This window comes from Dunckerocampus dactyliophorus, chromosome 10 (genome assembly GCF_027744805.1).
Source record: "Dunckerocampus dactyliophorus isolate RoL2022-P2 chromosome 10, RoL_Ddac_1.1, whole genome shotgun sequence".
Classification (NCBI taxonomy): Eukaryota; Metazoa; Chordata; class Actinopteri; order Syngnathiformes; family Syngnathidae; genus Dunckerocampus; species Dunckerocampus dactyliophorus.
In genome coordinates this window covers 5,270,719-5,284,135 of record NC_072828.1, presented here as the reverse complement: position 1 = coordinate 5,284,135, position 13,417 = coordinate 5,270,719, and the positions used below count along the sequence as shown (strand labels likewise).

At 39.4% G+C, this 13,417-nt stretch overlaps 1 protein-coding gene across 2 annotated transcripts in view; it reads right to left on the bottom strand.

The window, feature by feature from the left end:
* Positions 1–13,417, bottom strand: part of cyfip1 (cytoplasmic FMR1 interacting protein 1) — a 55,033-nt gene that overhangs the window by 26,192 nt on the left and 15,424 nt on the right. For both annotated transcript variants that reach the window (XM_054788850.1, XM_054788851.1), the window contains exons 4-15: positions 11,847–11,924; positions 11,661–11,762; positions 11,411–11,592; positions 9,529–9,625; positions 7,875–8,003; positions 7,675–7,779; positions 5,731–5,822; positions 5,526–5,643; positions 5,320–5,442; positions 1,539–1,664; positions 1,280–1,446; positions 1,047–1,194 (exon numbers count right to left, since the gene is read on the bottom strand). In XM_054788850.1, coding sequence (XP_054644825.1) covers positions 1,047–1,194; positions 1,280–1,446; positions 1,539–1,664; positions 5,320–5,442; positions 5,526–5,643; positions 5,731–5,822; positions 7,675–7,779; positions 7,875–8,003; positions 9,529–9,625; positions 11,411–11,592; positions 11,661–11,762; positions 11,847–11,924 — 1,467 coding nt within the window. The remainder of the gene's footprint in view (positions 1–1,046; positions 1,195–1,279; positions 1,447–1,538; positions 1,665–5,319; positions 5,443–5,525; positions 5,644–5,730; positions 5,823–7,674; positions 7,780–7,874; positions 8,004–9,528; positions 9,626–11,410; positions 11,593–11,660; positions 11,763–11,846; positions 11,925–13,417) is intronic.

Sequence of the window (13,417 nt, the reverse complement as noted above, 5' to 3'; positions counted from 1 at the left end):
GTCCTTAGTCTTTTAAACCCTGAAATATATTGAGGTAGTGGGGTGATTTACAATACAACCAAGCTAATATACAACATCAGGACATAATCATATAGCTGACGTATCAAAAGTATCACTACTTTGATTTCAGAATCGACTTTAGAACATGAAGGAGCTGGTATCGAAGTATCAATATGCCAGTATCAATCCACACATTGCTAGCATGCTTTCCTTAATGCGTTTGTGGCAATTTCAAACATCTTGTGCAACGGGAGTCACCATTTTTCTCAACCAAATGATTGCTTGTAGGAGATGAAGAAGAACAAGGACAAGAATTTTTAGACAACTTGCTGCTGCGTCTGTTCCAAGGTGCGTGTGGGGGGCAGGAATGGTGAGACATTGATGAGAGGTGCTTCGCTAACACCTTTTAAAATAATTTTTGGATGATAAGAAGAACTTTTGCCTCTATTGGTGAGTAACTTCATCCAAGTTTTGCACGATAAACCACACCTTTCGATAACTGCCTACATCCTTGAGTACCTTTAAAGTCTCGGTGAGCACGGGAACACACGTCTTTCGATGACTTCTAGGTCAGATATATGCGACCTGACCGTTCATACTGCAGTCACATCACATACACATCGGATTTCTATCCACATACAAATGAGGCCTGAATCGCATTTGAAAAAAATCGGTATTGTGCTATTCACACTGACATTAAAAAAAAATCAGATACAGGTCACATATGAGCAAAAAATCTGAACTGAGCTGCAGTGTGAACATAGCCTAAAAGAACTTTTAAACTATCTCAATTCTACACACTTGAAATATACTACCCTGAAACATAAAAGGACAAAAAAATACTATGGTACAGACCTTTGAGTTATTCATCTTTACAAATTCAAAATGTGACTGTGCCAGCTGCGGCCATGCTCAGTCACTGTCCCTTAAAAAGAATCAACTATTGCCAGAGCTGCCCAGTAAGCCTCATGACTGCAGACTGACCACAGCTGCAGGGGGTCACAGCTTATCAGCGATGAAAGATGGAAAGGGCGTGAGGCTGACACCTGAGTGCTGGAGGGTCCCACGGCTCGTCGAGGAACCTTGATGTCAAATCCGCCCTTGGGATCCTTTTCCCCACGGAGGGCCGGGTCATTGTGCGGTTCCCGGCCCGTCTCCCAGTCGCACACAGTCTTCCGGATGGCCTGGAGGACACTGAGGAGGAGCGCAAACACGGTTGTGACAGAGGAAACACAGATACACAGCGGCGTGAACGCCAAAGCTCAGCGTAAGAAGGCACCTCTGGACGACGTTCTTCTTCTTCTTGATGGCTTGGCGTAGCGGATCGCGCAGCGTCACCTGGGAGAAGTCCTGCAGGGCCGAATAGATGGTGTGACGGATGGCGTGGTTGAAGACGCTCTCCATGCGGCCCATCAGCACCTGCAGCCCCTTTATCATGGCGATCACCTGAGCAGAGGCACAGCAATTATGTTGACTGGAAGCCGGCAGGGGAAAAGCAGCTGGGATTTTAAGGGATGTGGACTGCCTGATTGGCTGACCTCCACCAGGGCAAACTTCTCCTCGCTGGTGTAGTTGTACCGGGTGGCACGCTCGTATTCCTCAGCATTGTCGGGGCATTCCTTGTTGGAGTACTTGTCTGTGGGATGCACCAGTTTCCAGGAGTACTGTTGGGGAAGATGTTTCAATATTAAGTTGGATTATGCACAGAAGAACCCGCATACATCAGTCAGTCAGTCTGAGGGGCGTCAACATCATCGACACCAGCCCTTGCTTGCACATTAACTTGTGACTTGGTCCGTGTAGAATGGGTGCTAATAAAGGATTTTTTTAACCTGTTTGTTGACACTGTTTCCTTTTTTATTTAGATTCTTGCCTTTTCATGTAATATTTTATACTCTTATCCGGGAATGTCCAAACTTTTTTCACTGAGGGCCATATACTGAAAAATGAAAGGATGCAACTTTGCCACATTGATATTTTGTAAACCTACACATGTAGATCTGCTTACAAGTTACACATTTCAAGAAAAAACTGCACGTCAGTTTTTTGATACCGGTGGAAAAGCCTATTATTAGTATCAACTTTGGTCCATTTTGCTGCTGTTTTTTGGGGGGGGTTTTTGGCATTTTTCAAATATTTTAACTTTTTTTAATACATTTTCTTCCTGTAATTATGACGTTATTACCATATTTTGATTTCATTCCTATAAAATTATGACTTTTTTCCCCAACCTCATTTTCCAAAAATGACATCTTTGTTTGTTTTGTTTCTCATAATATTACCATTTAAAAAAAAATACCAAAAAATAATAATTTTTTTCCTTCAATATTTCAACTCTATACTACTAAAATGACATTATCTTTCCTCATAATATTTTTATTCTCGTAAAATGGCAAATTTTTTTCTCGTTAAAATATGCCTTTTTTCTCTTTATGTTTTGACTTTACGCTTGTAAAATTTCCACTGTTTTCTTTTCCATTGCTGATGTTTTTTTGGGGTTTTTTCCCAGCTATTTCACCTTTCTTGTGTAAATTGTAAATCTTGTAAATTGTCTTCTCGTAATTTTGACTGTATTCCTGTACTATGACTTTTTCCCTACCCTAACTTTCCAAACCATACAACTATATTATTTATGTATGCCACATTACAGCTTGAAAAATAAACATCTTTTTTCTTTAATATTTCAATTCTATGATACTAAAATGACATTTTCCCTCATAATACTATCAGTTAATTCCCTTTAAATTCAGACTTTTCTTTTTAGAATATGACTTTTTTCTTCTTAATATTTTGACTTTATTCACATAAAACTACAGCTGTTGTTTTTTTAAACTTTCCAACTATTTCAACTTTCTTCTTGTAAATGTTCTTCATATATTTATAACTTTATTATTTATTTCAAATTCATTCCCATAATATGACTTTTTCCCCCCACTCTTTGCTATATATTAAATGATTTTTCCTCATAATGTTACGAGTTTATTCTTGTAAAACTGCAACTTTTTTCTCCTACTATTTTGACTTTAATAAAATTACAGCTGTTTCAATTTTGTTCTTCTTGACTTTTATTATATTACGACTTTAACTATTATGACTATGACTTTTCCATTTTTGCGGTTTCATTTAGTTTTCTTGATTTTTTAAAAATGTAACTTTTTTTTATGAATTTGCTGAGGGTCAATGAAATAAATGCCAGGGGCCACCAAATTACTGCTCTTTTTTCCATTTTGCTGTTGTTTCATTTATGTATGTTTTTAATTTAATGACATTATATTCACAGTATATATATATATATATATATATATATATATATATATATATATATACACACCGTCAAACTTGTCTATAGCGGCCACTAGAGGGAGTCTGTAAAAGTGGCCGCTATAGACAGGTGGCCTCTATAGACAGGTTGGCATCCAGTTTGAATGTTGACCAGTAGAGGGAAAAAAAGAAAAAAAAAGGGAAAATAATAATAATAATAATGTTGACCAGTAGAGGGCACTGAGGACTGCGGATAAAAGTTGTACAGCACTACTAGGCTTGTTATTATCATGGTTCATGGTTTTAATTCATCCTGAACATGCATATGAGTCAAACAGTAGCACATCACATAGTACAATTCACAATTTTGCATGTCCAAAAAGGAGTAGGAAGAAGCAAAGCTTATTTAATCCTACCCCTCATTAGTTTCACATCAGTTGCAATACATTTATTCACCTCTTGTTCTTCCAAGTGTACTTTTTATGTCTACATGACAATGTAGTGCAATCATAGCCAAGGTTTTTACTTACTAAAAGGAAGCTAGTGGCTTAATAATAACTGATAGAATATATCCACGACCCACAGAACAAAGATGTGCTAGTAATGTCTTACGCTTGTTTTTTATATTTTACTTTTTATACGGCAGAGTGTCATTACAGCTTTAGTTCATCAGGAAGTGACGGTGGGCGTCCCGAGCAGGAGAGCTAGGCTCAGTGCTAGCTGTGAGTTTCGACAGAGTTGGGAAGTGTGTTTATGTTGGCGTGGATGTAAAGTCCTGCAGTGTTCTCCGCTGTTAATAAAGCCATTAAAGTGCATCGGTGACGTGAGTCTCTCCTTCCCCACAACAAGCGGCATTACAGTATTGACCAGTGCACACCAGGAAATAAACAGTGTCATTTCTTACAGGCATTGCCTGGACAGCTATGTAGTGGGGCTTGTTTAACCTTTGCCTTGTGGGCAAGCAGGAAGGAGAGACGATGCTGAGAGATGTGTGTGTGTTCTGAGCTGCTGTCTGGTGGCCGCGTTCAATAAATAAAGTTGGCAGAAGCAACAGGAGAAGTTTCCTTCTTTGCTTCGGAGCTGAATAACACTGACAAGTTAACAGACTAGTAGCGAACGGAAAAGAAGACTGCTTTGTTTGTGTCGAATACAGAAGATGAGGACTTTGATGGATTTGTGGATGAGGATTGATGAAAAATAACGTGAGTACATTCTAAAATACTTCAATTAAGTACAACCGAACTCAGTTTTGCTCCCGCTGCCGCATGCATGCTAGCATATGTTTTTTTTATTGTAGCATCGCTGGGAGCACGTCCTGTTCCCAGCCTACTTTGCGGTAATGTTTTGGTGCAAATGCTCTTAAAGTTACATGTTTGACCAGGAAATAGCAAGCTCAAAAGAAGACGGCTTTTTTATGTGGAACAACTGACAGTTTGTGTGGATCTTGTGAATGATTGTGACTGAGCTAGGACTCAGTAATTAAAGTCTACACACGACGGCTTCATTGATTGAAAAACGAAACTTTTTCGTGCATGAAGCTTCTACTTGAGTTGGTAATTTGGCCGCTATATGCAGTCAGATATTGACCAAGGCAGACAAAATGGGTGGCCGCTGGCTACGTTAGACAGGTGACTGCTATACACAGCGTCTATAACATGTAAATTTGCTGCGGGGGATTTTTCAGTGGCTGCTATAGGCAGGTGGCCGTTCTATAAAGGTGGCCGCTAAGACAGGTTTGACTATATATATATATATATATATATATATATATATATATATATACTGTATATATGTTTTTTTTTTTTTTTTTTTACAATGTGCTGAGGCCCAATAAAAAAAAAACAACCATGGGTCACACTTTGGACACCCCTGCCAAAAACATAGAAATGACCACTTTGGCTCCCACAATTACTGTAGCTCGGCACACTTTAGTAATAAGAATTGATGGGTTGTTCAACATGGACGGGTTGTCGACATGAGCGGGTTCGGCTGTACCAAGAGAAAGTTGGCAACGACGGACGGCCCCGTGCCACCTTACGGTGAGATTGTGAAACTCACCACTTCCATGACGTGAGCGCTCCACTGCGAGAGAAGCTGCATGCCCTGCAGCGCCAAGTCAAACAGCTTCCTGTACTCCATGTCTGTCTTCTGGGCCTCCTGACGCCCTGACCCAGTCACCACCTACACGAACCACGCAATGGCGTGCGTCAGCACATCGACTTGTCCCACTGGCACCAGGAACTGAAATATTGCTCAACACCAACCTCGCTGTTGCTGTAGCGGGCCAGCTCTGAGATGAAGCGCATATGGTCCTCGCGGATCTGAATCATCTGCTCACAGATGTTGTACTGAGGGCTGCTGGATATAGACGTGCACGTCCACCTGGAGATGAGGGTCAAAACAACATGACAGTCAACAAGGTCCATGGACTTGTGGAAAATAAACAACACTGGTCTGCTATTCTCTCACCTGGACTTATTCTCTTCAAAGTGAGCACTGGTCTTGATGTACCTGGACAACTCGATCTGCATGTCGCCAAAAAGAGGAACCACCTGGAGTTGCTGTGACGGGAAACGCAAACAACAACGTGAGTGACCATAAACGACTCGTGAAATGCAACTCACAATGCCGTTTTTAAATTTGGACTGCCACATAGGGATGTGGCGCTACCTGTTCGCCCTCGCCCATAAATAATCATGAAACACACGTGGTCTGTCAGAGAATCAGAAGACGTAGCAGGAAGGACCACTGTTGCCAACTTAGCAATATATTTAGCAAGTAACCAGACCGCTCTAGATGCTCTTTTCCAAAAAAGCGACTTGCAACAAATCCAGGGAAGAGACTTTTGGCAACTCTGATATAAGAGCACGTATTGCTGTTCTAAGCAGTGGGTGCTGCTTCAGGTGTTGCTGCGCCTATTACAGATTATTATATAAAAGCCCATTATTAGTATCAATTTTGCGTTTTTTCCTCCCATTTTTGCTGGGTTTTTTTTATTTTCCAAATATTGAAACGGTCTTGTCAAATAATCTTCATAATTTTTTTCTTTATTCCCATAACTTTTTCCCCAACCTAATTCTCTTTATTTTGTTTTGTTTCTCATAATTCTACGATTTAAAAAAAAGTAACATTTTTTCTTGAAAATTTAAAATCTATGCAACTAAAATAATTTTCCCTCATAATTCGAGTGTTTTTTGGGGTAAAATTGCGAATTTTTTTTCTTGTTAGAATACGACTTTTTTCTCTTGATATTTTGACTTGTATTCTTGCAAAATGTTTTATTCTCTGCTGAACAAAAGGCAACAACCAATTAGTGAACTCAGTCTCAGTTGCTAACAACAATCACATGACCTGGAAACGCAAGTTTATGGAAAAGTGCGAGCTGCCACTAAGAAATAACGCAACATTACAGGTTTTTTAAAACAATTATTGATTTTGTGACCTTCTTGGGTCACTTGATTGCATTTTGCTTTGGGTTTTTATGTTTGTTTTTTTACTAAGAAAATATTTGTGTTGTGACTTGAGTTGCAGGATTAGCCACTGCATTTTATTTATTTATTTATTTTGAAAGATAGTTATTTTTTGTGATTTATTGTAAGTACATACGTATGTTACACTTTTGTGCTGTATTATATGGTTTAAAAATTATTGTTTTGACTAGACTTTTTTTCTCTTTTCAACAAAAATATTTCAAAAGAACTCATTTTAGAGCTGTAATTAGAATAACGCGAAACTGTCAAATCGTGGTATTTTTGCCCAAGGTTATCACACCTCAGAATATCATAGCGGCCATTTGCCTATTACTGACACCTAGTGACCAGTGTAGAATACTACACATCATCACAACGTCTTAAGTGGGTCTTCTGAATGCCTTATGTTTATATTTTACTTCATTTAGCCGTTTTCATGCTTGCAAATGAATCACTTAGGCCAAAAATGTGCTTAAATATGCGTTTTTTTAACTACTAATAGGCTGCATTCAACCATAACAAATCAACAGCAGTGATTTACTGATATAGCTTGAAAACCGTGATCGTGACGCTGCAAAACTTGAAGGCTTTATTGTGTTCTGTGTACAGTGTGTGTGTAGATTTATCTATAATTTAGGTAGAAGTTCCCACTTATACTAAAGCTTGACTGATGTCATCATCGTAGCAGTGGAACTCAAGACAAGACCTAGGATTTCCTGTAAATGCTTTTAAAATGTGACTGTGATGCTACAATTCCGTAAGGCATGTCATAAAGAGTTGACCCATTAGCAAAATTCCTTTTGAGAGCACAAATATTCAACAAAAATACTCAATACCGTATCATTATGATAAAATACAGCAATATGAAAACATATTGTGTCTGTGTTTACTGGATGACAGAATTCTGGAACTTAAACAAGTGTGTTTTTTTGCAGCTACATACCTTGAAAAACTTGTCTATCTTGGTCAGGTTGATTCTCTTCTTAGCGTCCAGCTTGTAGATGTTGCTGCTGTTTCCATCCATAAGGTACAAGCCAAAGCCCATGACCTGTTGGGAGCTAAGGTTCAGCGCCTCAAACAAATGACACAAATTGCTCCTGACGAGCTGGCCGGCACTCGAGGGCCAACAGGCCGCTGACTCACTTTGAGCAGCATGTGTTTCTCGCCAGGGGTGAGGTACATCTTGTTCTCGTAATAGTCCGCGCACAGGTTGACGATGTCGGCCAGCAGCTCCTCATAGCCGTTGATCACCTCCAGCTGCTGCTGCAAAGACTGTGTGGGGACAACAATCATTCATAACACGAGGCTCCGCCACGTTAATGATCTCGTATGTTAGCACAGGGGTGTCCAAAGTGCAGCCCGGGGGACGTTTGTGTCCCGCGACACAAACGTTGTTGGCCCGTGGCACATTCTAAAAATATAGTAATTTGACAAGAAAACTAAAAACAGCAAAAATGGAAAAATCAGCAGTAATTTGACATAAATACAGTAAAATCTAAATATTATGAAAAAAAAACCTGCTAGAGAAAGTCGTAATTTTAGGGGAATAACAGTGTAATATGAGGAAAAATAACATTTTAGTTGCATAAATTTGAAATATTAAAGAAAATAGACATTATTTTTCAAAGCTGTAATAGTATGAGAAATAAAACCAAAAAAGTTGTCATTTTTTGGGGAAAATAAAGTTGGGGAAAAAGCTATATTATTATGGGGATAAAGTCCAAATAATACGGGAATAAAGTCATAATATTACCAGAATAAAATTTATAAGAAGAAAGTTAAAATAGTTGGGGGGGGGAAAACAGCATAAATGGAAAACTTATGAGAATAAAGTCAAATAATCAAGAGAAAAAGTCACATTCTAACGAGAGAAATTAGTAATTACACGAGAATAACATTGTAATATTATGAGAAAAAATAAGAAATAAACACTCACAAGTTGTAATTTTTGGAAAATTAAGTTGGGGGAAAAGAAGAAAATTCATTAAAAAAAAATGTAAAAATAAAAAAAAAACAGCAGAAATGGAAATACTAGAATAAAGTCTAAATATTAAGAAAAAAAAGTTGCATTCTAACAACAAAAAAGGTGCAATTTTACAAAAACACTCTCGTCATACGAGGGAAAATATCATTTTAGTAGCCCACCCTTCCATTCATCCATCCTTTACGCCACTTGTACTCACTAGGGTCGCGGGGGTATGCTGGAGCCTATCCCAGCTGTCTTTGGGCGAGAGGCGGGGTACACCTTGGGGGGTACTAGGGCACATATAGACAATCATTCACACTCACATTCATACCTATTGGAAATTTATAGTCTCCAATTACCCTCTTAGGTTAATTTTAGTTACAGGGAGATGCTATATTAAAGAAAAAAACAGAGAAACAAAAAATTAAGTTGGGGAAAATGTCAAAATATTACAGGGACACTCATATTTACAAGAAGATATAAGAAGATAGTTGAAATTGTTAGATATGAAAATAAAAAACAACAACAGGAGAAATGGAAAAAACAGATCTAATTTTATGACAATAAAGTAAAAATATTCAGAGAAAAAATTGTACACAAAATAGGGACAAAAAGAGCAAAAAGTCAAGTTGATACTACCAGTAACAGGCTTTTTCATCACAAAGCTGAGATGCAGTTTTTTCTTGAAATATATAACTGCTTAGCATATCTACATGTGTTGCTTTTCAAAATACCAAAGTTTCATTTTTCACTCTGTGGCACCTCACTGGAAAAAGTTGGGACACCCCTGTGTTAGCATAAGAGGCCAGCGAGATGCATTTGGGAAGTGACCTGAGTGATTTTGTTGTGGTTTGCCAGGAACATGGACAGGTTCTGAGACTCCTGGATGGATGAGGGCTCGGACATTTTTCGGAGGAACTGAGCAGCACTGGAAGACGGCAAGAAGAGATGAAGATTTAGTCTCAATTCAAAATAAAATCCCACTGAATTAACCAGACCTTTGATTTGAGCAGTGTGGAAGCAGAGAAGAGGACCTGGATTGTCATCATATACTGCCACCTAGTGTTTGTTTGCTTTGTTAAGCAACCGAATTAAGCAAATACAGAAGATATTAAGCTCAGAGTTGAGTTTTAGTTTGGGTGGGATATTGCTGCTACAACAGCCCGTGTTAGGGATTATTGTGCCAGTCGCCACCACCGGAAGTACTGCACACACATAGTTCAGTTCCAAATGTGAATATTGTAAATACAGTAGTTCATGGTATCATATTTGTAAATAAATGATTTGAATGTAAAACAAGCCCTTTTTGTGTTGTGGTATAGTTGTTTAGATGTTTGAGCTGTCACAAAAGCAAAAAATATTTGTGTCAAAGTGAAAGATATGCTTGAAATGTATCTTTTCACAAAAGCTGGTTGTCTGAACTGATATTTTCCTGAAACGTACCTATGTTCTACTGATGATGACTAAAAAAACGCAACACGGTAGAAACTAACTTTTCTTTTTTCTCTGATGAAAGACGGGAGTCTAATCTTTCTTTGGGTGGGTTCCATGTTTATATAGCCATAGAACACAATATTCTGTGTGCCTTTAAAGATTAAAATCGTGTAAAATGGTACTGAAGGGGTTTTCTTTTGAAAAGGGCTGAGACTGAATGCTTTAACATAAAGTCACGTGCTGTTTGCATGCCAACATCCAGCATGATAGCGCTAAATAACTTTATACTTGCTAACATGCTAATGCTAGCATGCTAACAGTTAAAATGGTAACATCTAACATGACAGGGTCAAGTGTCTAAGTTTATACCCATGAAAATGCTAACATAGTAACAGTTAGCATGATGATGAGTCCGAACAACGTATGTTCGTTTATAGTTATAGTGTGTTGCATGTGCTATTATTTTTTATGACAAATAGACCACATGGTTTTGCCTTTATTAAACCCCATAATTTGTGTATTTTGCCCAATCTGGTACACACCTTTAGGGCAGTGGTCACCAAACCTCGGGCCGCGGCCCGGTCATTTGATACCGGGCCGCACAGAAAGAAAAAATAATTTCCATTATTTAATTTTTTATGTTTTATTTTGAAAAGTGGCCGGATTCTCTCTGTTACATCCGTCTCACTTGACGCATGTCCATTGTGCATGTGCTACCTTTATCTCATGCTGCACAGATAGACTACTACTGTATTTTTACCATATTTGATGTCAAATGCTGATACTATGTGGGAATGCATAAAGGTAAGTTTGGATGACTTATTGAGTGCTAATGTGCACATTTGCCTCAAGTGAATTCATGCTAGACCACACACATCAAACAGCGATATAATAATCTTTCTGGAAAAACTGGTCTGGAGCTTCAACTGGTGGATGGTGGGTCGCCATTCATTTTGTGCTTTTAATCTGATGTTATTCATGTCTTAGTTTTACACAATACATAATAAATAAGATCAATTAGATCGCTATAATGTACGAAGCAAGCAAGCAAACACCCCCCCCCCCCCGGTCCGCGTGACATTTGTGGGAACACAAGCCGGTCCGTGGGTCAAAAAAGGTTGGGGACCACTGCTTTAGGGGACTGTCAAACTAGTGCCTCCATTAAGCAAAGCAGAGGCATTGGCGGGAGGGACTAAAACAACTAATTTGATCCCAACCCTTAGGGGGCGCCACAAACATCACTAAAACGTAGTTCCATTTCTTGTAGGTGTGTGCGCACCGCTTGTAAGCAGAATGGTCGTTCTTGACGCTACACTTCATGTTCTTCAGTTCGTCGAGGACTGCAAACATGTTGATGAACTTCCCCAGGGTGAGCAGGTACGCCTCAGACACAAAGTCCTTCCGCCGCTCCGTGTGACAAAGACGGCGGACCTCGCCGCAGAAGCGGTCGATTGCGGTGCGCTGAAAAAAAAAATCCAGATGAGACTTTTGTGGTTTGGGTTGGACGCAGGCATCGGTGCTGCGCGTACCTGGAAGTACATGAAGTTCATTAGCTTGGTGACTTCAGGCTCCAGCACCTCCACTGTCTTCTCGTAGATCTCCACCCTGTTGGGCTGCTCGTTGCATTTCACCTGCGGCAGGAAAGCACAGAGGCTGAGAGGGGAGTGACTGTTGTGCAAGGAAGCCAGTAGGAAGCCAGTAGGAATAGTGGTTACCTGGGGTATTGCACGTGAGCAGCTCCTCCAGGTGTAGAGCATGACTGCGTACTCCTGCCCCTCCTCCAGCATTTCATTCTAAGACCAGAAAGGACAAAAATTAGGGATGCTTTGATCAAGCGGCCACCGTACAATATTGGACGATTTCCATTTAAAAAAAAACGTGATCAGCACATGCCTATAAATACCTTTCAGAGGCGACCACAAAAACTGACTGCCATGTGGCGGCAAACCCCACATGTGCTGCGTCACCTAAGGTTGCCAACACCCGTATTGAGCTGACAAGGGACGCGCTTTGTCCCATATTGCCTCGAGAATCAACAATCAACACAAAAATGCAGTAGTTACTGAGGAACTAATGACTAAGGCACATCAATTTACTGTAGTTGCTGAGGAACTGATGAAGAACTAATGAGGAACTAATGAGTACAGTAGTTATTGAGGAACTAATGAAGAACTAATGAGAAGTGGTTTGGGTTAGGTAGGTTCGCTCCTCATTAACTACTGTCATTTTGTGTACCTTATTGTAAAGAGTTACAGATATTTCTTTTATTTTAATCTGTTAATTTTGCTATCTTGAATTAAAAAAATAAATTATTGTCGTGGTGCTTCAAAACATGCATCAAATTGAACTCAGGTTTGTGTCTAATTGAACAAAAATCGTTTGAAAAGTTTATTTTTAATAATTACCTAAATGCCAGTTGTCTAAGGGCGGCCCTGGCCAAATAACAAGAACAGTTACCTCCTGACACTTTCCACATCAAGGTCACGCTCACAAAAGAAAACAGAGAACCAACTGACACCCCACATGAGCAAGCACTGGGCGATGGAGGCAAGGAAAAACTCCCCCTGGGGAAGAAACCTTGGACAGAACCCAGGCTCTGTGGGGCAGCAGTCTGTCTCAACCGGTTGGGTTGAGATCAAAAATAGAGTAGAGGGATAGATAGATGGTTGAGCAAGCAAGAAAACAGGGGAGTCTTTATCTTAGTCCAAGGAACATAGAGGCGTCTCTGATACATATCAGCATATCAGGGGTCCGTTCTAACTGCTCTATATGCTTTAGCAAAATGTTGGGTTTTGAGTTTACTTTTAAACAGAGAGAGGGTGTCTGACCCCCGGATTGAGTCAGGGAAATGGTTCCATAACAGAGGAGCCTGATAACTAAAGGCTCTACCTGGTAGGAGCAGGATTTTTTTTTTTTTTTTTTTAAGCAACAGACACAGGCTTCGTCAATCGATGCCAACAGCACTCAACATAAATAAATAGAAAAATATACAGTTAATCCATGCAGGGCTGTAAAGCTTAGCCTTTTCACTAGAAGCACAGGTGCTCCTAAATGTAAAAATGTAGGAGCACAGAAAAAAATTAAGAGCAATGTGAAATTTCTTAAATAACACAATTTTATTATTAACACTCAAACTCACAGTAACACACATGTGCACTCATACATATGAACACAGTGCCATCATAAAGCCTACATCTCCCTGGGACTGCGGTCCACAAATATTAATGTATCATACATAGTCTGGCATACTATGTGCTGTACACACATGTACTAAGCCTTAGGTTCC